The 20,827-nt window shown below is 35.4% G+C and overlaps 6 protein-coding genes across 6 annotated transcripts; 2 read left to right on the top strand and 4 right to left on the bottom strand.

Moving 5' to 3' along the window:
* Positions 1–91: 91 nt before the first annotated feature.
* EHD3 (mitochondrial 37S ribosomal protein mS47) lies at positions 92–1,561 on the bottom strand (the record flags this gene model as incomplete). Its single annotated transcript, XM_071054039.1, has 1 exon — positions 92–1,561. One exon carries the CDS (start codon positions 1,559–1,561, stop codon positions 92–94), a length of 1,470 nt encoding a protein of 489 aa, XP_070910451.1.
* Positions 1,562–2,179: 618 nt separating this feature from the next.
* RNJ42_03876 (Serine/threonine-protein kinase AKL1) lies at positions 2,180–4,978 on the bottom strand (the record flags this gene model as incomplete). The annotated part of the gene is made up of 1 exon (XM_071054040.1): positions 2,180–4,978. One exon carries the CDS (start codon positions 4,976–4,978, stop codon positions 2,180–2,182), a length of 2,799 nt encoding a protein of 932 aa, XP_070910452.1.
* A 1,048-nt stretch (positions 4,979–6,026) lies between these two features.
* On the top strand, positions 6,027–7,799 carry KRS1 (lysine--tRNA ligase KRS1; the record flags this gene model as incomplete). Its single annotated transcript, XM_071054041.1, has 1 exon — positions 6,027–7,799. The coding sequence occupies one exon, from the start codon at positions 6,027–6,029 to the stop codon at positions 7,797–7,799; it is 1,773 nt and encodes a 590-aa protein (XP_070910453.1).
* Positions 7,800–8,163: 364 nt separating this feature from the next.
* ENA5 (putative Na(+)-exporting P-type ATPase ENA5) lies at positions 8,164–11,424 on the bottom strand (the record flags this gene model as incomplete). Its single annotated transcript, XM_071054042.1, has 1 exon — positions 8,164–11,424. The coding sequence occupies one exon, from the start codon at positions 11,422–11,424 to the stop codon at positions 8,164–8,166; it is 3,261 nt and encodes a 1,086-aa protein (XP_070910454.1).
* A 2,804-nt stretch (positions 11,425–14,228) lies between these two features.
* On the top strand, positions 14,229–14,912 carry RSM10 (mitochondrial 37S ribosomal protein uS10m; the record flags this gene model as incomplete). The annotated part of the gene is made up of 1 exon (XM_071054043.1): positions 14,229–14,912. One exon carries the CDS (start codon positions 14,229–14,231, stop codon positions 14,910–14,912), a length of 684 nt encoding a protein of 227 aa, XP_070910455.1.
* A 4,481-nt stretch (positions 14,913–19,393) lies between these two features.
* On the bottom strand, positions 19,394–20,827 carry NRG1 (transcriptional regulator NRG1; the record flags this gene model as incomplete). Its single annotated transcript, XM_071054044.1, has 1 exon — positions 19,394–20,827. The coding sequence occupies one exon, from the start codon at positions 20,825–20,827 to the stop codon at positions 19,394–19,396; it is 1,434 nt and encodes a 477-aa protein (XP_070910456.1).

A 20,827-nucleotide genomic window follows, 5' to 3' on the forward strand; every position in this document is an offset into this window, starting at 1 on the left:
TTTGTGGTTTATCTTTAAATAATAGGTGGAATATACTATTGTTGAATACAATGACTAAAACTAAGTATTTACAAGGACATACAGTCATTATTTAGTTTCCCCATTTAATTCCAGCTTTATCAGTTGTCGACTTCCAGTTTAATAAAATATTCAGATATTCAGGAATTCCAAGTTTGGCTTTAGTTTTAGGATGGATATCAGAGAAATACTTCAATATATCGCTACGTTTGATGGGGCCAGTCTTAGACAATTTTTCAATATCTTCTTTAATATCAAAATCTCTTGGTAATTGATATCTTAGAGAATGTGGATACTGACTCCAGGTAACATTAGAGTTATTTCGTATCAAAGATACTGGAAGTGACGGTTTTGGAGAAATAATAGAAGTTACTTGCTGAGGTGATAATTCAGTTGTTTGTTTCCATGGATAAGGTCCCTTTTTCTTATCGAGTAGTTTGTGTTTAGTTGCTGCTGAGAATTCTGCTAGACCAGAATCATTAACACAGAAGTTAACAGCGGTACACAGATCTCTCTTCAAAGCAGACTCAATGTCGTCCCTAGAATTTTCCTGAAGCAATCGAATAGCAGCTTGCATTGACGTCAAAGATTTAGTAGCCAGTTTTTCTCTTGTTGCCTTAGCAAATTCCATCATTTCTGGGGTACCTTGAAATGACTCCAAATTAGAATATAAAGTCCCGATTGACTCTATATTCGAAAGATTGAAGCACTTTTCTATAACCTCTAGTTGAGCTGAGCTAAATTTGAATTTATGGTTACTTGGTAAAGGTGAAGTAAATTCTTCAATAGCTAAATTAACAGAATCGAAAAATTCGTCAGAGAAATTCTTGGCATCTAATCCTGGATGCAATTCTCCAATCCTAGTTTGAAGATGCTCAAGATTGGAGTGAGGAATATAATGGGATGCTAAACCTAACAAGTAGGCATCTTCACCACCCAGAATCTCACCTGTTAACATCAAATATAATGCCATTTGAAGATTCTTATTTGCTAATGTAATTAATCTTGGTAATGCAAATGTGGTTCCTACATCTGGGAAAAATCCAATATCAGTTTCTGGCATTGCCCATTTGGTATTTTCCGTAGCAATTCTGAATGGGGTGTGTACAGAAAGACCTACACCACCGCCCATCGTAATACCATCCATGAATACCACTACCGGCTTTTGGTAAGTGGCCAATTGAAAGTTCAAGGAATACTCTGCTTTGAAACAATTTATTGATGCTTCATAGTTTTTCTCAATATTGTATTGCGCTACAGAGGCAACATCACCACCAGCACACAAGGATCTAGGATGATTAGTCGATTTGATTAAAACCAAATTAGCGGCATCACTATTACAGTATTCCTCTAAAGTGTCGAATATAGTTTTGCACATTTCTTCATTTAGGGCATTTAATTTTTTTGGGCGATTCAAAGAAACAACTCTGGCTGTATCCTGTACAGAAAACAAAACGGAGGGATCACTCATCCTAATATTACTTGTAGTTAAAGTTCTGATAGGCAAGTGTCTTGGCACAGCTTTTATGGAGGCTCTCAACATTATAAATTTCCTATAACTGAGAATGACTTCGTTCGATCGCAATTTCTTTTTCCTATATCAAGACAGCAATATATATATATGACTTGCCAATCCTTTTGTTACAGTCAGTTGGGGAATACTAAAGGGAATATACTCAATCTCCGAGGGGTATGACGTAGTAAACAGCAAATAGAAGGCCTCAACTATTATCAAATTAGGGTGCTGAAAAACGGCACAAGATTAGAAAGCTCAAAGCAAAGGGAAAAAAAGGACTAATCAATTGTCACTGTGATATCGGACGAATTCAAGCCTTTACTGAGTAAATGATGAGAAATAAAATTGGGGTTTTTTCTGTCTACTTCAATCTCGTCAAGTGTGTTGAATGCCTTTCAATGAAACTCCCCTCAATTCGTGCATCGCTCACTAATTTTTTTTCCAGATGACTTCGTTCAATATGAGAATACTTACCTATTTCATACATAATTGATGTTAATTGAATATTATTGATTCAACAAAATATATTGTTCTACTGGCCACATACGTATACATATCATATCATAAATAACAGTCTATAAAGGGCATAGCGTAACAGGTTAACGTTCGCAAAATGATGATGTTGGCTTATATTATCTAAACAACTTATGATTTTTTATCTAAACTTAATGCATCTTTGAGATCATAAGAAAGTTGATCACTAACAGGAGTACCCTCAAAATATTCTTTCTTATTTTCTAAATCTGGAGAGAAATTTACCTCCTGAAAATCAATGTTGAGCTTTCTGTCCTTCTCATGGGCTCTACTAGAGTCACTAACACTGCTCTTTTGAGAGCCATTTCTACGCAATATCTCTTTCTTTAGTTCTTTATTATCATTTTTGTCAAAGAAGCCTTCTTCTTCTAGTATATTTTGAGCAGATGTATCTTGTACTTTATTTAAATCATGAGTTCTACCAGCATCTGAGGAAAACTGCGAGCTTTCATTAGCTAGTTGTTGAGAGTTCGCATTTTTCCTATTGGGATGAGGAGGTACTGGTGGTCCCATTTCACCTTCCTTATTGGTCAAGTTTGATTGTGTTGAATTTCTATTTGGACGTGGCGGAAGATCTCTTGGTAAAGACGTTCTCCCCATGTTAGCATTCATAGAATTCTGATTAATGATCTCATTTGAAAGTTCAACAGGATTTGGTGTCTCTATGGAGTTGTGATAATCTAATAAGGCTCCGTACTGTGGCTGTGGTAGTACAGGAACCTGATTATTTTCATTCTTAATATGGATACCTGATTGAGTTGCTCTGGAATTAAAATCATAGTTTTTGTTAATATCAGCAGTGGAGTTACTAATATTCCCATGCTCGAATGGATTGTTCATTTTATGTGTTCTGTTTGATTGGTGCTGTTGGTCTACTATGTTGGTATCAGCATTAAATCCAAAAACTGCGGAATCTTGCAATTTATCAAGGTTCGCATTGTTAATCATATAGTTTGGAGACACAGATCCAAGACTAGTAGGTTTCACATTTGAGTTTTGATTTACAGATCTACCTAAATCAGACCCGTTACCACGGCTCATTGGCTGATTTCTACCAGTCTGGCTATTTCCATCTACAAGATTTTGAGAATTCGAATATTGCGGAGTCGTGTTTTCTTTATTTAACACCGGCCCCATTGGATTTGATTGAGATCTGCCCATTCTCAGCTTATCAGTCTCGCTTTCAATTGGTGAGCCGTATTGGAAAGGAGGTATGTGAGAATGCTGTATTTGTTGATTTTGTAAAAATTGCCCTTGTACCGGAACAGGGGCAATATGCTGTAAGGGCTGTTGTGTTGCATACTGTTGCTGGAAGGTATTTGGTCGGTTTAAAAACGGTATCTGTGGAACTATCTTGAATGCTGTCATATATAGTCTATCATATAAGTCCCAGTCTGACGGTTGAAGAGCAGATGCTGGATCAGAAATCTTTGCTTGTAATGCTCCTAACTGGATCTGAATTTGTTGTGATTCCTTCTGAAATTGTGCATATTTTTCAAAATTATAACTTCCTTGACCATACTTGTCTTTAAGGACAGTTAGTGGTACATCACCGTTGATTATTTCGTTCAGATAGTATAGCACCTGATAAATATTTGGTCTCAAATATGGGTTTTCCGCAAGCATAATTATAATCAGATTTATCAGTTTCGAGGAATACTTATTTGGAGGGAATTCAAATTTTGAGTGAAGCATAGCAAATTGACCGGTTCTTTCAAAAGGTGTAGTGAAGAAGAGCAATTTATACAAAAAAACACCAAGTGCCCAAATATCAGACTTCTCATTTATGGGGATGTATTTAAAAAGATCAATCATTTCTGGTGCTCTATACTGTGGGGTTGTGTGCATGTAAAGGTCCTGAGAAAGTGCTGATATGTCTTGGTAAGAAGTAAATGCTGGAAAACAAGTGGAGGTTGATCCAAAATCACATAACTTAAAATTGTTTTTTGCATCTACCAACACGTTCTCAATCTTGATGTCTCTGTGTATCAGAGGTGTAGGCAAGTAATGCATCTGGGCAACAGCTAGCGTAACATCAAACATGATTTTTAAGATTTCCTTTTCTGAAAGTTTAACCGCTAAACGCTGATTCATATAATCTAGTAGTGATTTATTTGGGCAGAGTTCCATCAAAAGCAAGACCTCAAAACCTTGAGTGACATTACCGGCAAAATCTCTTAGCCTTGAAGCATTAGAATCAAAATATTGGACAATGTTGGGGGCTCCTTGCAGTTTTTTCATCACATCTACCTCACTTCTCATCTTATTGAGGCCGTTTTCATCTTGCACTAATACCCTCTTTAAACAGGCGGCGCTTCCAGGAGTCAAAGCTCCCATAATGGTCTCGTCATTCTTTCTCTCAAATTCGTTGGTATACTCGATAAACTTAACAACGTAGATCTGTGCAAATCCACCTTCCGCTAAGTAACTCACTACTTCTACCTTATGCGAGCCAACTGTCACTATCTTTCCTGGTTGGAATTTCTCCTCAATACGTGGTTGATGCTGCTGCTGTTGTTGTACTGGTGGAAATTGTTGCGGTATGGATTGTTGTACTGGAGGCTGTTGTACTGGAGGTAGTTGTACTGGAGGTTGTTGTACTGGAGGTTGTTGTACTGGAGGTTGTTGTGCCGGTTGTTTTAATGAAGTTTGGGGTATCTGTTGCGTTAATGGAGGCATTTGCATTTGCGACTGTTGAAGCACTTGAGGTATTTGATGTACTGGCTTCTGTGAATTTGTTCCTGCCAACGGCACAGGTATTCCAACTGGAGGAGTATGACGTGGTGGAGGAGGAGATGAAATAGGCACCTGCTCTTGTACTGGCGAAGCGATAGTAGTACTTTCACTCATATCCTCCTTCAATTCATCCTTATGATCCTGTATAGATGGCGACTCACTCTGATCTGACATTGCTCCCTTCTCAATTTGGTTTATCTCCACTAGCGTATGGTCTTATTTATATTCAGCTTTGATTAAGTTATGGCTGGTTATAGAATATCCCCTTTTTTATTTTGATTATAATTTTTTGATTATAATTTTGGCTTTTCTTCCTTCTTTATTATAGTATTAAAGGGCTTTTATATCAAGCTTTTAAACTTTCTGGTTTGCTTTGCTGTTGGGAGTAATCGAGTATTATAGAACCTTGATCCACTTCTTAACAAGTGCTTTAAAAATACCATAAATCCTATAATATGCACACACACATATATACAGACAGACAGACAGACAGACAGACAGACACACACACACACACACACACAAACAATAGTTCAAGGTATTTCCTTAACCTCGCCTCGCTCTAGGCTTCTCTCGGCTTTGTCTCTCTCTCTCTGCCTCTCAACAGTTCTCTATTCAAAATGATCTCTAGCTCTTTCAATGCCGCTCCTCTCTCCTCCCGCACAGAAAACTAAAAAAACAACACATAGTATTACCCGGGTGTAAAATCAGTCACATGAAACATCACTATATAAAAATAAAATCACATGATCTAACATCACTTCAAGCAAACAAAACATGTGACTTTATATCACTATCGAATATGAAGTCAATGCTGTAAATCATTATCAACAAATACACACGTGTTTATCACGTATAACGTAATACAAATTTCTTTATTTCTGGTTTTCTTTTCGTTTTTTTTAATTTTTTGGTCCATCGACAGCTCAGGATTGCTGATTTTTTTGAGTTTTCGTACAGATGTTTCTAAGGGAGTTTTTGATTTCATGTCTTTTTGGAATTTTTCATTGGAAAAAATTTTTTTTTTCAGTTTGCGATGACTTTGATATTTTTTATTTGTATTTCTCAATATCCTATTTTATTTTTTATTGATCATTGAATATTATCCAACCAATTGCTTTTTTTTTTTTATATACTTCTATTATATAATCTCTATTATTTTTTTACTTGTTTCTTTGTTAATATTTTTTGTTCTTATTTTGAAATAAATAACCCAAAAACAATGTCCCAAGAAGAAGTTAAGCAAGCTGCTGAAGGTGTTTCCAATTTGCACCTCGATGAGGTTACCGGTGAGATGGTCTCCAAGTCCGAGTTGAAGAAGCGTATTAAGCAGAGACAAGTTGAAGCCAAGAAGGCCGCAAAGAAGGCCTCTGCTCAACCAAAGCCTGAGCCAAAGAAGAAGAAGAACGACTTGCTGGCCGATTTGGATCCATCCCAATACTTCGAGGCTAGATCCCGTCAAATCCTTGAACTAAGAAAGAACCACAGTCCAAACCCTTACCCACACAAGTTCCAAGTCTCCATCTCTAACCCGGAGTTTTTGGCCAAGTATGCCCACTTGCAAAGAGGTGAGACCTTGCCAGAAGAAATCGTCAGTATTGCTGGTAGAATCCACGCCAAGAGAGAATCTGGTTCCAAGTTGAAGTTTTACGTCCTTCACGGTGATGGTGTCGAGGTCCAAGTTATGTCCCAACTACAGGACTACTCCGATGCTGAGGCTTACGAAAATGACCACGACTTGATCAAGAGAGGTGATATCGTAGGTGTAGAAGGTTACGTCGGTAGAACTCAACCAAAGAAGGGTGGTGAAGGTGAAATTTCCGTTTTCGTTAAGCGTATCATCCTTTTGACTCCATGTCTACATATGTTGCCTGCTGACCATTTCGGTTTCAAGGACCAAGAAACTAGATACAGAAAGCGTTACTTGGACTTGATTATGAACAAGGACTCCAGAAAGCGTTTCATCGTCAGATCCCAAATCATTAAGTATATCAGAAAGTTTTTGGACAACAGAGATTTTATTGAAGTTGAAACTCCAATGATGAACGTCATTGCCGGTGGTGCTACCGCCAAGCCTTTCGTTACCCATCACAACGACTTGAATATGGACATGTTTATGAGAATTGCCCCAGAATTGTTTTTGAAGGAATTGGTCGTCGGTGGTATGGACCGTGTTTACGAAATCGGTAGACAATTCAGAAACGAAGGTATCGATATGACCCATAACCCTGAATTCACTACCTGTGAGTTCTACCAAGCTTACGCTGATGTTTACGATTTGATGGACATGACCGAATTACTATTCTCCGAAATGGTTAAGGAAATCACTGGCTCTTATGTCATCAAGTACCACCCAGATCCAAACAACCCAGAAAAGGAAATGGAATTGAACTTTGCTAGACCATGGAAGAGAATCAACATGATCGAAGAACTAGAAAAGAGAATGAATGTCAAGTTCCCACCTGGTGACCAACTACACACTAAGGAAACTGGTGAATTCCTACAAAAGGTCTTGAAAGACAACAACTTAGAATGTCCTCCACCAATTACTAATGCCCGTATGTTGGACAAACTTGTTGGTGAGTTGGAAGATACTTGTATCAACCCAACTTTTATCTTTGGTCACCCACAAATGATGTCTCCATTGGCTAAGTACTCCAGAGATCAACCAGGTCTTTGTGAACGTTTCGAGGTTTTCGTTGCTACTAAGGAAATCTGTAACGCTTACACTGAATTGAATGATCCTTTTGACCAAAGAGCTCGTTTCGAGGAACAAGCTAGACAAAAGGACCAAGGTGATGACGAGGCTCAATTGATTGATGAAACTTTCTGTAACGCTTTGGAATACGGTCTACCACCAACTGGTGGTTGGGGTTGTGGTATCGATAGATTGGCTATGTTCTTGACCGACTCCAACACAATCAGAGAAGTTCTTTTGTTCCCAACTTTGAAGCCAGATGTTTTGAGAGATGACGTTAAGGAAGAAAAGAACTAAATCTAGTAAGTAGTTTTTTTTTGTCAAAAATACGTAATATTAAAATTCATAAATGTACAATTTGATAAAATTTATTGATTTAATATAATTTGTTTAAAAAATAGCAGTGCATATAACATTTTTGATTTAGATATCATAGTAACATATCTAAATATGTGTAAATTCAATAATTGTTAAGAATAGAATATAATATTTTAGTATTGAAAATTATGATAATAACTTAATAATATATAGAAAACCTAATGTACAAAAGTAATATAAAAGAAACTTTGCGAAAAATATTAAAAATTAAAGTACAAGTCCATCATATAACGGAACTATTAAAATGCAATTACCCAAAAATCACTACGCTATATCAAAACATTTACATTTTTGGAGCAATGACAATTTCGGTTTGTAAAGTAGTTGAAGTACTGTATGCATCGAATGGATGAGTACCAGCCTTATTTTCCAAATCATTTTCTGGATTGACTGCCTTATTTTGGTTCCTAAAATACAGCCTTTTGAAGTATTTGTGGAGCTCAGCACCAATCCAGAATGCAAGTGAGTAGGCAAGGGCAATACCCCACTCCCAGCCAATTGGTCTATGCAAGAAGACATCTTTGTTAATCACAGGAATGTAAACAACAGGGAATACGGTAACGAAACCAAATATAACAGAGTAGAATAAGAACTTGTTACCATAAATATCCTTGAAAAACTGCTTAACTGGAGAATCTGTATCTGGATGCATCCTGAAAAATGATCTACGTAGGTCAATAACTTCCCATGCAAGGATTAAAGCACACCATGTCATGGTAGCAAATGCAGCAGAACGACCTCTGAAAACATCGTGACAAGAATCATTATATTTTCTGTTACAGTTCAAACCCAATCTACCATGATCTCTACCGTAAATGATAGTAACGAATGTAGCCATGCAACATCCTGCCATCCAAGTACCATAAACAAACATATCAACGATAATCTCCCAGGTAAAAATACCTGCTTTAGAATCATTTGGAGGTCTGTCCATCAAATCATGCGCAGCCTTTTCCAAACCTAAACCCATGGCAGGGAAACAAGAAGTAACAACAATAACCCATAAGACTTCAACAGGAGATAGGGGAAAGACTGACTTACCTTCCTCATCTTGGAAAGCTAAACCAACAATTAAGTACAAAGCTTGAGCAACATTTTCTGCCAGTAATTGTAAGACAAACTTCTGAATATTATCACTCATTCTTCTACCTTCTTCAACAGCATTTAAAATGGAAGCAAAATTATCATCACTTAAAACAATATCAGATGCATCTTTAGCAACATCTGAACCATTAATACCCATGGCAATACCAACATTAGCCATTTTCAAAGAGGGGGAGTCATTAACACCATCACCGGTCATAGCACAGAATTTGTCTCTACGATGCAAAGCCTCAATCATTCTAACCTTGGTCTGTGGAGAACAACGAGCAATAACCAATGGTAAAACTGGAAGAGCATCTATCTCATCTTCAGACATGTTATCAAACTGGGTACCAGTCATAACCATAATGTCCACAACTTCCTTGGAGTAGTGATATAGGTTAGTTGGGAGAATACCCACTTCCTGTGCAATAGCCTTGGCAGTACCTGGGAAATCACCTGTCAACATTCTTACATTAATACCAGCTTGGTGGAACTTCTTAACTGCACCAGCAGTCTCTTCTCTTGGAGGATCGTAAATACCAATTAGACCAAGGAAAATCAAGTCCTTTTCAACAAATTCACGATCCTTCAGTATGGAATTTAATTTTTCGTCATCGATCGAGTCCTTATTGTAATTCTTTGTTGCAAAACCTAAAACTCTCAAACCTTCGGAAGACATAGAATCAACATTGGCCTTAATTGTCTCAACATCAGCATCGGTTAGAACAGTAACCTTTTCAGAATCTCTACCATACCAGTGGGTACAACAAGATAGAACACTTTCAAAAGCACCCTTGGAATAAATTTCATAGGTATCAGTTTCGTGGCTTTCGTATACAGAAGACATTCTCTTCACAGTGGAGTCAAATGGGAATTCAGCCGCATGTCTAAATGGAGCACTAGAGTTGTTAGCATCCTTATCATTGACGGACATGCTAGACATAATCTCATCCTCATCCATGTCATCCTTTTCACCTGTTAGTACATGTCTTGGTAAATCCATTCTCGTAGCGAAGACCTGAATAGCAATTTCAGTGGGGTCACCGTGTGCTTTCCATTCTTTAGTTTCAGGATCAGTGAAAACAGAGGCAATGTTAGCTAAGGTGGCTGACTCTAACCATTTATTGAATAGGGAATAGTTGAACTCACCTGGTAGATCGTGTTTTTGAACCCTTTCTTTGAAGTTTTGTAGGATACCAACATCTTCGGTTTCGTTGTGAGCATATTCATATGGAGACAAGTGTGGGATAAATTCCAAAGTACCCTTTTCAGGATTCAATGGTTCATTGGACCCAACTACATGAACGGTACCAAATTTTGGAATCCAAACTTGTTTGGCAATCATTTTACCTTGAGTCAGAGTACCAGTTTTATCAGAACAGATATCATTCACAGCACCCAGTGCCTCTAACGAATCAAGCTTTCTGATGATGACATTTCTAGAGGCCATAACAGCAGCACCAACAGACATAGTGATAGTTAAGACAACTACTAAGGAAGATGGGATCATAGACAAAGCGACACAAACAGCGTAGATTGCAACACCTCTGTCGACATCAAATTTTTGAGAGGCCATCACAACGATAGCAAATACAACAGCAACCCAGAAAAGCAACACAGCTAGCTTAGAAAGCTTCCTGTGCAGTGGCGTACCAGTAGTGGTACCCAAAAAGGCACCAATGGTATTCTTCGTGGAGATCCAGAAATTCTGGAAACCAGACTTTGAAGGGTCTCTAGAGATTAACTCGTTACCACTTCTCAGCGATTTGGCAATTTTACCGATCTCAGTGTTCAAACCTGTCTTGATTGCAATACCTGTTGCTCTACCTTTAACCACAGTAGACGAGGAAAAAGCCAAGTTAATTCTGTCACCTACTGGAGTTTCTACATCAAAAATCTGTTCAGCGTCCTTGGAAACCGGCAGGGATTCACCGGTCAACAGAGCCTCATCCGTTTCGAAATTTTGTTCGCTAATCAATCTCAAGTCAGCAGGAATTGTGTCACCGACTTTAACTAGAACCAGGTCACCAGGCACCACATCCTTGGAGTCAACAACTTCGCTGACACCATTTCTAATAACATGTGCGTTAGGAGAAGACAGAGCTCTCAATGAGTTCATGGTTTTTGAGGCTTTATATTCCTGAATCAAACCAATAATGACGTTAACACCAATGACAAAACAAATGACACCACCTGTGATCCAGTCACGAATAGCAAACGAGATAATCATAGATATAATCAGAACCAAGATCATAGCGTTACATATCTGATGGATAATCATTGCCTTGTAGTCAATTTTAGCATCGTCACCTAGAGTGTTAGCACCAACAGTGCTCATCCTCGAGGTAAACTCCTCCTGGGAGATACCCTTCGATGAGTCAGTAGCCAATTTATCACATGTTTGGTCTACGGTTAGACTGTGAAAATCCGAATATTCGAAATCTAATCCATTTGACATAATAGTTTTATAAATCACTTATCTAATTTTTAGGGCTTATAGTTTTTTTTTTTTTTTTATTTGCTTCTTTCTCCTACTCTCTTTTATGTTTTTTTTTCTTAACAGAAAACCAATTGGTAGAAAATTTTTTTTCTCTTTTGTCTTTTCTTGTCTTATTAGCAAGAATTTGTCTTGAAGTATTTTATATATTATTATAAAATTTTTTTTTACTTTAAAAGTACTACTTTCTAAGTCTATAATATTTCTATCTTATGATAAAAGGGAGACTATTGAATACTGATGTGATGCTTTTATATATAAAAAAAATAATATTTCAGCTTCTTTTCTTATTAATTAAATTAAATTTTTTTTTAATGGTTTATACACAATTCCTTCAATATATGTTGATTAATCTTTTTAACATTGAACCAAAAAAAAAGAAAGAAAGGAAATAAAGCCTAATGAACAAACTAAAGAAGAATTGAAGGCACAGAGAAAGTTGCGTACAAAGAAAAGAAACTTCGAACCCGAGATGGATCCATCTGTTAAAAAAAAAAAGGAAGAAATGGGCAGCAATAACCACAAACTTCCTCTGTAAAACTCCGTAGACGTAAAATTTGTGAGCAGATGGTGAACCTTTAGAAATATCACTGAACATTATAAAATATCACGTACATGTTTCTTTCGGACCCTTTAAAAAAAATTTTTAGAAGAACATAAGAAAAGCGTAACTGGGAATCAACCAAGAAAACGACGCAGAGGAATCATAATATGGAAGTGGGGATCATCGATGTCCAAAATATTTTCTTGCTGCTTTCCCCTCAAGCTTCTATGGGGGGGCTGTTATTCACAAGCGACAGCTTCTTACTTTCTTTTTTTATCAGTTAAACAGCCGTAGCTAATCGGTATTAGCTGGGGGATGCAGCACAATTAAGGAAAAAAAAAAAAGAAATCTCGGTTTTTTAACGGCAATTTCACTGATATGGCATTGTCCTAGAGGGAAAGATCCGGAAATTCCTTTTTTTTTTTCTTTCTTTCCTTATCTTTTCTCGGAGGGGCGTACAGGTACTTCAATTGTCTCTTCCTGCCCCCCAAAAAAAATGACGTCGAATTTATGCCTGGCACTAAAAGACACGTACATATACATCATGATTTACGGGAACGGCAAATTTTCCACTTGTATCCCTAAAATGGCAAACCTATCACTAAGGAATTAAAAAAAAACTAAGGTATGGGGTGCGGTGATAATGTGCAAATGTAAAGTATCTGGGCATTGAAAAATCAGGTGAGGAGTGGCTGAGGTTTTCCGATGACTGAATGAGGGAACTGATAAGTTTTGTCCATTACCCATTTAACGAGGCGTTATCTGTGACAATGACTTCACGAATAATTTCGCGCCCCTCCACAGTAATCCCATTCCCACGTGTATAACATGTTAGAAGTGGGGTAAGGGGAAAAAACAATTAAGACTAAAAGGCTTCTTATCTATACCTGATTTGGATATAGATAAGAGCACAAGAGGCTATACATGCAACGGCAAAATTCTTTTTTTTTCAACATATATTTTTAAAGGGTCTGGCAACTAAGTTAACAGCCGCATTTCCCTTGAGTCATCCTCCCCCAAAACGGCGACCGTGATTAACTCAGTATTTTTTTTTAATCTTGCACTGAGCAAGTACACTTTTTTTCTATGAACCCTATTAAATTTTTGTTGCCGTAGTGTTGCAGATTAAAGGTAGCGACAAAAAGCACGTAGTAATAACTTCAATTTACGGCTCCGTTAACGAGAATGTAACAGAACAGAAAAATCACAATTGCACCCTTCATGCCCCACCATACTCCGACGGGGAACGGTGCGTTTCTCATGAGCACAATATGGAAAAATCTAAATATACTTATTCATGGAGAATTCCAGTTCTGCAAGCATGTGCTTAGATTACGAATCTACTATATAGGTAAGCCGTATACATCGTCAAGGTCATACGTAATAAAACACGTGTCTTATAATATTCTATGCATTGATGTTTTCTTCAATCTCATCTAAATACAATAAAAGTTGCAGAATGGGATGATATGTTGTAAGACACCTACTTTTTACAGATTTCATAATCGTAAGGTACATGTCTAATTAATATAGTATCTCAGAAGTTGGATATAGCATTGACAAAAGGAAACATATGTTACTTCTTAAAACAAGAACACACCACAAATTGAACAGACGAGAAAAGAATGATAAAATAAGGGTTACGTAATCCTATAGCTGCATTCTAATTATGACAGGTTGTGTAGAATATGATATATAGCTTACCAACCACTGTACTCGTGAGCACTAATATTTTATACAAGTTCTATTTACCGCCAAAAGTAACTCCATCACTTCAATCAGAAATATATTTAAAACTTTGATTTGGTCATTGTATATAGTGCATACTGCTGGTATAAGCAAGTGTTCGACCATACCTGTATCTTAGCATTACACCCTTAAACTAGTTGACTTATGTAATAATGATGTTCAAGGCTTTATAATTTACCTATCACATATATCTTTATATAATAATCTACGAGATAGGTTAGTAATGGTAGTTACCCGGTATCACCTAAGGAGGGTAACATAATTTTCCTTTTGCTACTCTTTACGGGTTCAATATGCTGAAAACTGAAAGACAGAAGAGAGGAAGAGACTTATAGTGAGAGGATCCATTAGAATAATCCATATTCGAAGGAAGTTCTGTATTGCTATAAGTATCCATTCTATAAAAACTCAGTTGATTGTACTGGATAGTTTTTCTTTATTTGAAGATTAAGGATAGAGTTATACAAACAAAATGATTAGAACCACTTCTTTCATCTATAGAGCAACGGCTAAGAGATGGCAGAGTTTTGTTGTTCCTGTAGGGGAAATATCGAGGACTAAGAAAGTGGAGATGCCTATAACCAGCAATGCTAGCGCTACCCCAAAAGAGGCCCCAATTAATGTCGAGGCCTTGTATTATGCTCCTTTGAGAAATCCAATCAAGCACGGTGATCTGGTGGCAGACTTACAATTGCGCTCATACGATAATGAAAATTTGGATTTTTTCTCTGATTTTATTATGAGAGTCGGATACTATTTAGGTGCTCCTCTTACTGGTCCTAAGCCTCTTCCAACTAGACGTGAAAGATGGACTGTGATACGATCTCCGTTTGTTCATGCTAAGTCTAAGGAGAATTTTGAAAGACATACACATAAGAGACTTATTAGGGTTTGGGATACCAATCCTGAGATTGTTCAGATGCTAGTAGACTACATAACTAAAAACTCTATCGCTGGTGTTGGTTTGAAATGCACAGTTTACCAAAGGGCTAGCACTGAAGCTCCAGTGGAAGATGTTCCTCTTTCGCAGGTACTAAATACCATCAACGAATCTTATCCTGTAAAACCAAACCAGGACGAAAATGAGGTTATCGGTGCTAAGGTTGTTGAATTTTTAAATTCGCCAGAATTCAAGAAACATCTTGAACAAAAATAATCCAATATATAGTTAAATCCACTAAGTCATGTAAATACTAGACATTCAAATAAATAAAATAATTTAAGGTTACCAGAACCGCTACTATTCTCACATATCAAATATAGAATTAGTACAAGATTACAATACAAGATTACTAGAGTACATTCCGATATTTAGCTCATGTTATGATCAGGGTTAAAAAGCTATGTCAAATTTTTATCCACCTATGTGATTCGGCTGAAGAAATTCAAGTTGTTGTTGTTAGGTTTTATCATCATAAAAAATAAACATGGACTATAATCGAAAGTATACTTTAGTATAATTAAGGCATTAGAGATACTAATCTTCATACACCAAATTAAAAAATGCTTAATTCTCCAAATACTGCTAATTTCAACTGAAATTAGGATTTATTTGAAGAAAACTTCGGATTTCTAAGTAGTAGAACTGAAGTAAAAGCACTCCTTAATTGATGAGGACCGAAGGAAGTCCCTAGTATTTTTGTAAGTCAGATTTAAAATCTCCTTATCAATAGCAAAAAAAACCGTGAAATAATCTTGACAGGTAAAGCATCGACCTTTTTATATCATTCTTCGATTATCCGAGAAAACAAAAATCAAATAGAAAATTTTTTTTTCTCTCCCCCGTTAAGTGGATCGCATTACCCGGAATCAAATCCAATTAGGGCTTTTCCTATTTGAATTAACAATAATATATATTTTATTATTATATAATCATAATATTATGCTGGGAGTTTACAACCCATAGATATTCCTAAATAATAAGTTTTCTTAATTTAAATATCAGTTGCCAGTGTTTATTCCCCCAATCTTCATTTATAGCAAGTAGAGGGACATACACTAATTATTTTATCTATAATAACTTTATATAAAAATGTATCTAGACGTTCTGGCTACTTCCTATTATTATTAATATCAATATATTCTTTCAACAAAAATAAAGGGATTTAAAACGACGAGACAAGAAAACCGGAATATTTTTGGATTTTAATAAATTTTGTAACTCATATTTTCTCAAATTGACAATATTATTGACAATGTAAAATAATTCTATTACAAAGGGACTGAAATTAAATTTTAAGATATCTTATAAAGTTATTAACTTTACCTTTCCCCTTAAAAGCAACCTAAACGAAGTAAAAATTGCCGTAAATCAGCTTCAGTTACAGCCCCTCTTGAAGGCTAATTACAGAAGAATTCCAGAAAAAGCAAAAAAAAATAAAGCCCGGAGTATATCGTAGTTAGATTAAGGTTCTCCGCTAAAGGTTCTGCCCACCTCTAACTCATCGAATAGCCTAACTTAACGCTCTCCTGCATTTCATTCTTAGGCTTATTTCATTAACCCAAGGTATAGAATGATTTTTGAGTTGATTAACACTTAATGCTCTATTAAAAAGAAAAAAAAATGAATAAAATTGTTTAGAAAATACGTAAGCATTTTATTATACAAAGTGTTATAAGAAAAGGACGTTAAATACAGTTTTATAAGAGTATAGACCATTATCAGTGATAGCGGAGAAACTAACGGATCAAAGGGAGCCATCATAGAACCCTTGCTCCGGCCGTTTTTACGGAGGAAAACTTAATCTATTGGCCTGAGTTCAACAGATATTCCGGCTATAAAGAGTTTATTTAAAATGTTTTGTTATAGTATAATTGGTTTTTTTGAATTGGTTGTTCAGAGTAAGTATAGGGATAGATGACGTTTCAATCGCTGTATTATAGACCATTTGATTGAAAAATAAAAGGAACAGGAATATCCGAATTGCAACAGCTTTTACCTGTAGGATTCAGAATTAGAATAAACTAAAAAGTAAAGAATATATCATTTTAAGACCGGCAACAATGTCTTCTTTCCGATTTCCTCAACAACTTGGTAAGACGGACTTGGTCTATAACATTTATTTTCTATATATTTTTCATTATAGAATCTGTATAGTTCGAAACCCCGCAATCAATTTTTTAGAACGGTAAGTAATGACAGAAAATTAATCAAAAAAAAAAAAGAATGGTTAAACCTCTGTATTTCCATTGAAGCTTCCTTTCCATCAAAACCAGCTTTAAAGTTGTGATAACTAGAAAAAAAAGTGACTACTCTTACGGAATGGAAAAGTAAACACAACCCCTCACCTGGGGTGACTCGGCATGAAAATATGTGAACAAATTAGAATTTACTAATTGTCTTAATTCCAGTTAACATTTAGTAGCTTAGTACCAAGCAGAGAAACTCTAGTTAAAACAATGAACACACAGAGTGGGACACTAGTTGTGTAAGTACCAGTAGTAGACCAACCTGGTATCATTTGCAGAATAGGAAATCCTGCTGTTAATTCAGAGCATGATTCAATAAAAATGAAATAAAAATAAAAATAGATTTAACTATAGCTGCGGAATTACTTTTAAAAATACAGTATTCTTTTTTCTATGGAATAATTATATTCAATAAAACGCTTTCTCTAAATGGAACCAAGACAAGACTTTATTTCGCATTTGTTCTGTTGAATTACGGAATAGAATTTTTTATTTAATGCTATTGCTCATATTCAGTAAAGTATAACAGTATAAGTAGAATTTTAATTAACCAATAAAATATAACCCTCTCTATGGCATTTGTATATTTATTCCCTCTTTCGCTGATGAGAACAATACTAGCTACCAAAGTTCTTCCATAACATGTTGAAGTATATTTGGGGATTTTTTTTGTTTAGGATAGTAATATGACTTTATTGTGTAGCCTTATCTATTATAGCATTTTGCACGCAATTACATTTCATATTTCCATTGCTTCTAATATTTAAAAATAAAACCAAAAAAAAAAAAATGTAGAAATTAAAGACATATATCATAGTTACTATTTCTTTTTACATCTAATAACAAGCCCTTATTTGTCTTGCACATTATCAAAAATTGTCGGAAAACCTTAGCACCGTAAATGTTAAAAAAATAGCTATTCTAAATATTTTATCAAAATCAAGCATTCTGGATAAAAAAAAAGACAGAAATATGTTGTCACATACAGAGGGTGTTGAAATGCTATATATAAGTTATACTGTCCTTTTTATTTCACGACATATTTCTATGGTGGATGGCTAGTGGTCACTATAAATATGGCATTATTATTTTTATGAACTTTATCTAAATATGAACTTCATGGAGTATATATAAATTATATGGTCTTTACTACAATTATTTCCATGAATAGGGACTAAAATTAAATCTACAGAGACTAATAGAAGGTTTCTCTAATCCAAGAGCTTTTTTTTGAAGGTTTAATTTTTTCAATTTTTTTTGTACTTTTTTCTTGACCAAAATAAAATAATTAAAGCAACTGAAAACATTAAAGATCCAAATAAGCATTCAATATCTTTTCTGATAATATATATGTGAAGTATTTTCATACCAAGATGTCCAGCATCCTGATAATTAGAAAGAATATAAAGTTGGTTTTAACTCAATAACTTTGGAAAATAGTCATTCTTCTTTATTCGTTTCTATTCACAAAAGCAAAAGAGTCTGTATAAATTATCCGTTCAGTCCTGCACAAGTACCAGACACTATCAACATTTGAAATAATTTTACAGCTAAAAGCAGCCATTTAAGTTTACTAAGTTTTTTTAATTTCTATTGGAATATTATTATTATACTACAACAATGCCATGCCAAAAATGAAACCTTCAAGCTGTCAACAACACAATTAACGCTTCAATATATTCCAGATCAATATTAATTTTCCACAAATATAATATCAAGAGATAAATTCTGAGGGTACATTATTAATGTATAAGACACTTACCTGAGAACTTTCTGTATCGTGGGTTTTGAATCAGATTATAGAAACAGACTATGTGAGCAGCACCTATTAGTTTTCCACAATAGTCATGTTTTGCAAATAATATAGATAGCAAAGTACTGAAGATATTCAGTTTAAATTTTAGAGATTTGTGAGAGCATTGAACGAAAGAAAACTGTTAAAAACGATCTTGATTCGCTCATCATTAATGGGTTGATCAAAAGAAAATTACTTAAGCAGGAATAGTACTATTTTTGAGATAGTAGTTTTCTGTAAGGTATAATACCCCGGAAGTGCGAATTACCAAAAAAAACAAAAGCATTCAAAAATGAGTAAACTTGTTTGCCTAAAATATTAATACCTTATTTGTCCTAGCTAATTTTTTTTTCTCTTTGTCAGTTGAAATCAGGAGATGCAAAGGTGCGGCTTACACAATTGAAGAAAAAAAAGTGTCAGGAAGGCAAAAAAGTGAAATCGTCATTATATATAATTCAAAAGAGCACCCGGGTTAATGCTATTACGTATTGTATGTTTTTTTTTTGGATTAATAATAGCATAGAAACTGAAAGTCGGTAATTGATTATCTTCCATACTCAATGCAATGATTTTGTCGTGAGAATTAGCTAATAGCATTGTCAGACATTATTATAACCCAAAATTAGCACCATATCAGTACCATCGACCATTATTTAAACAGAATAATCCCTAAGTCTCCTCAAATGAGTTCTATAATGTTGTAGGCAGTTGTCATGTCTATTAAAGCGCTGGTTGCACCCTTCAAATGGACATACGTGTCTCTTTTCACCAGTGTGAATTCTATTATGTCTGGCTAAATGACCTGATGTTGTAAAACCTTTTGAGCAAACTTTACAGATATACCTTCTCCTCGATTCTATGTCATCATCATCATTACAAATAGCCATTATTGAGTGTTTTATTGATTTCCCATTTTTTTTCAGGTACCTCCGTTTTTTCGTTTTAGCGATCCTTTTTGAATCGGCTAATATTGTTGTTGGAGTGACAACGGCGTGTACTGTAGAAGGTAGCACTAAAGAAAGATTACTTTCTTTTGTGGAACTGGAAATCATCACTGCCAAAGTCTCTTCTGATATTGTTGCTACTTTATTTATCACTTCAACGTCAAATTTGTTCACGTCATTTTCGGTTAGATTATCATCTCTGTTAATTAAAGACCTGAAATTATTGTCTAGATCATCTTTTTTAATAGAGGAATTCAAAGTGAGTTGAGCTTCAATAAGAGATACCGTCTCGCTGGAACTGTTTTTGAGTGAGTTGGTACTTTTGTCTGATTCTAAGGAAATGTTCTGTTTAGTGTATTCTTCTTCAGCAGTCAATGAGTTAGTGGCATCGCTTCTCAAATTCAGCTGCAAAACATTTGATTTATCGGAAAGGATCGATGAAACCGAAGATGCTCTCGAACATTCAATATAAGAATTTCTAGGATCTACATCTAAGTTGACTGAGTTTGTAAAGTCTTCTCTATGAATTAAACTAGGAATAGATGTTCTAGTACAACCGCATTGTGAATTTAATAGGACAATACCATTCACCGGTTGCTGATTGACTTGCATTTCTTCGACCATACATGGTTCTTGGTATCCTCCACCGTATCCTGTCATGTCATAATTCACCATACCAGTATAATTTCTACTTTCTTGAAAACTTCCTTCATCAGACGATCGTAATATCTGAATCTTTCCAATTGGGACGTTCCTAGACATATAATCGAGCGATTTCCTATTTAGTTTATGAATCAGTGTGCTCTCAAGAGCTGATGTTGTTTTCAATGACGGAAGCAATATGTTATATTGTGATCTACCTGTAATTTTTGGAATGTAACTTGGGATAGAGCATCTTCTTTGTAGATAAGAATTCGTGTATGGACAATACTGTGGAATTGTCTGATATGTGTACATTGATAATGAAGTTGTTGACTGAGTCATTGCACTTCCTTGGGAGCTGAGTGGGCTTTGGTGAAAAGTTTCGATATTATCGCTAGCTGTCACAGGTGACGCTGTTTTGTTCACATATATTGGAAATGGTTGAGTTAAATTTGTTAATGGTGGCGTTATATCAGTAGTTCTTGTAAATGAGTGCAACAT

This window comes from Nakaseomyces bracarensis (genome assembly GCF_045282275.1).
Source record: "Nakaseomyces bracarensis strain CBM3 chromosome Unknown Scaff12_0, whole genome shotgun sequence".
Taxonomy (NCBI): domain Eukaryota; kingdom Fungi; phylum Ascomycota; class Saccharomycetes; order Saccharomycetales; family Saccharomycetaceae; genus Nakaseomyces; species Nakaseomyces bracarensis.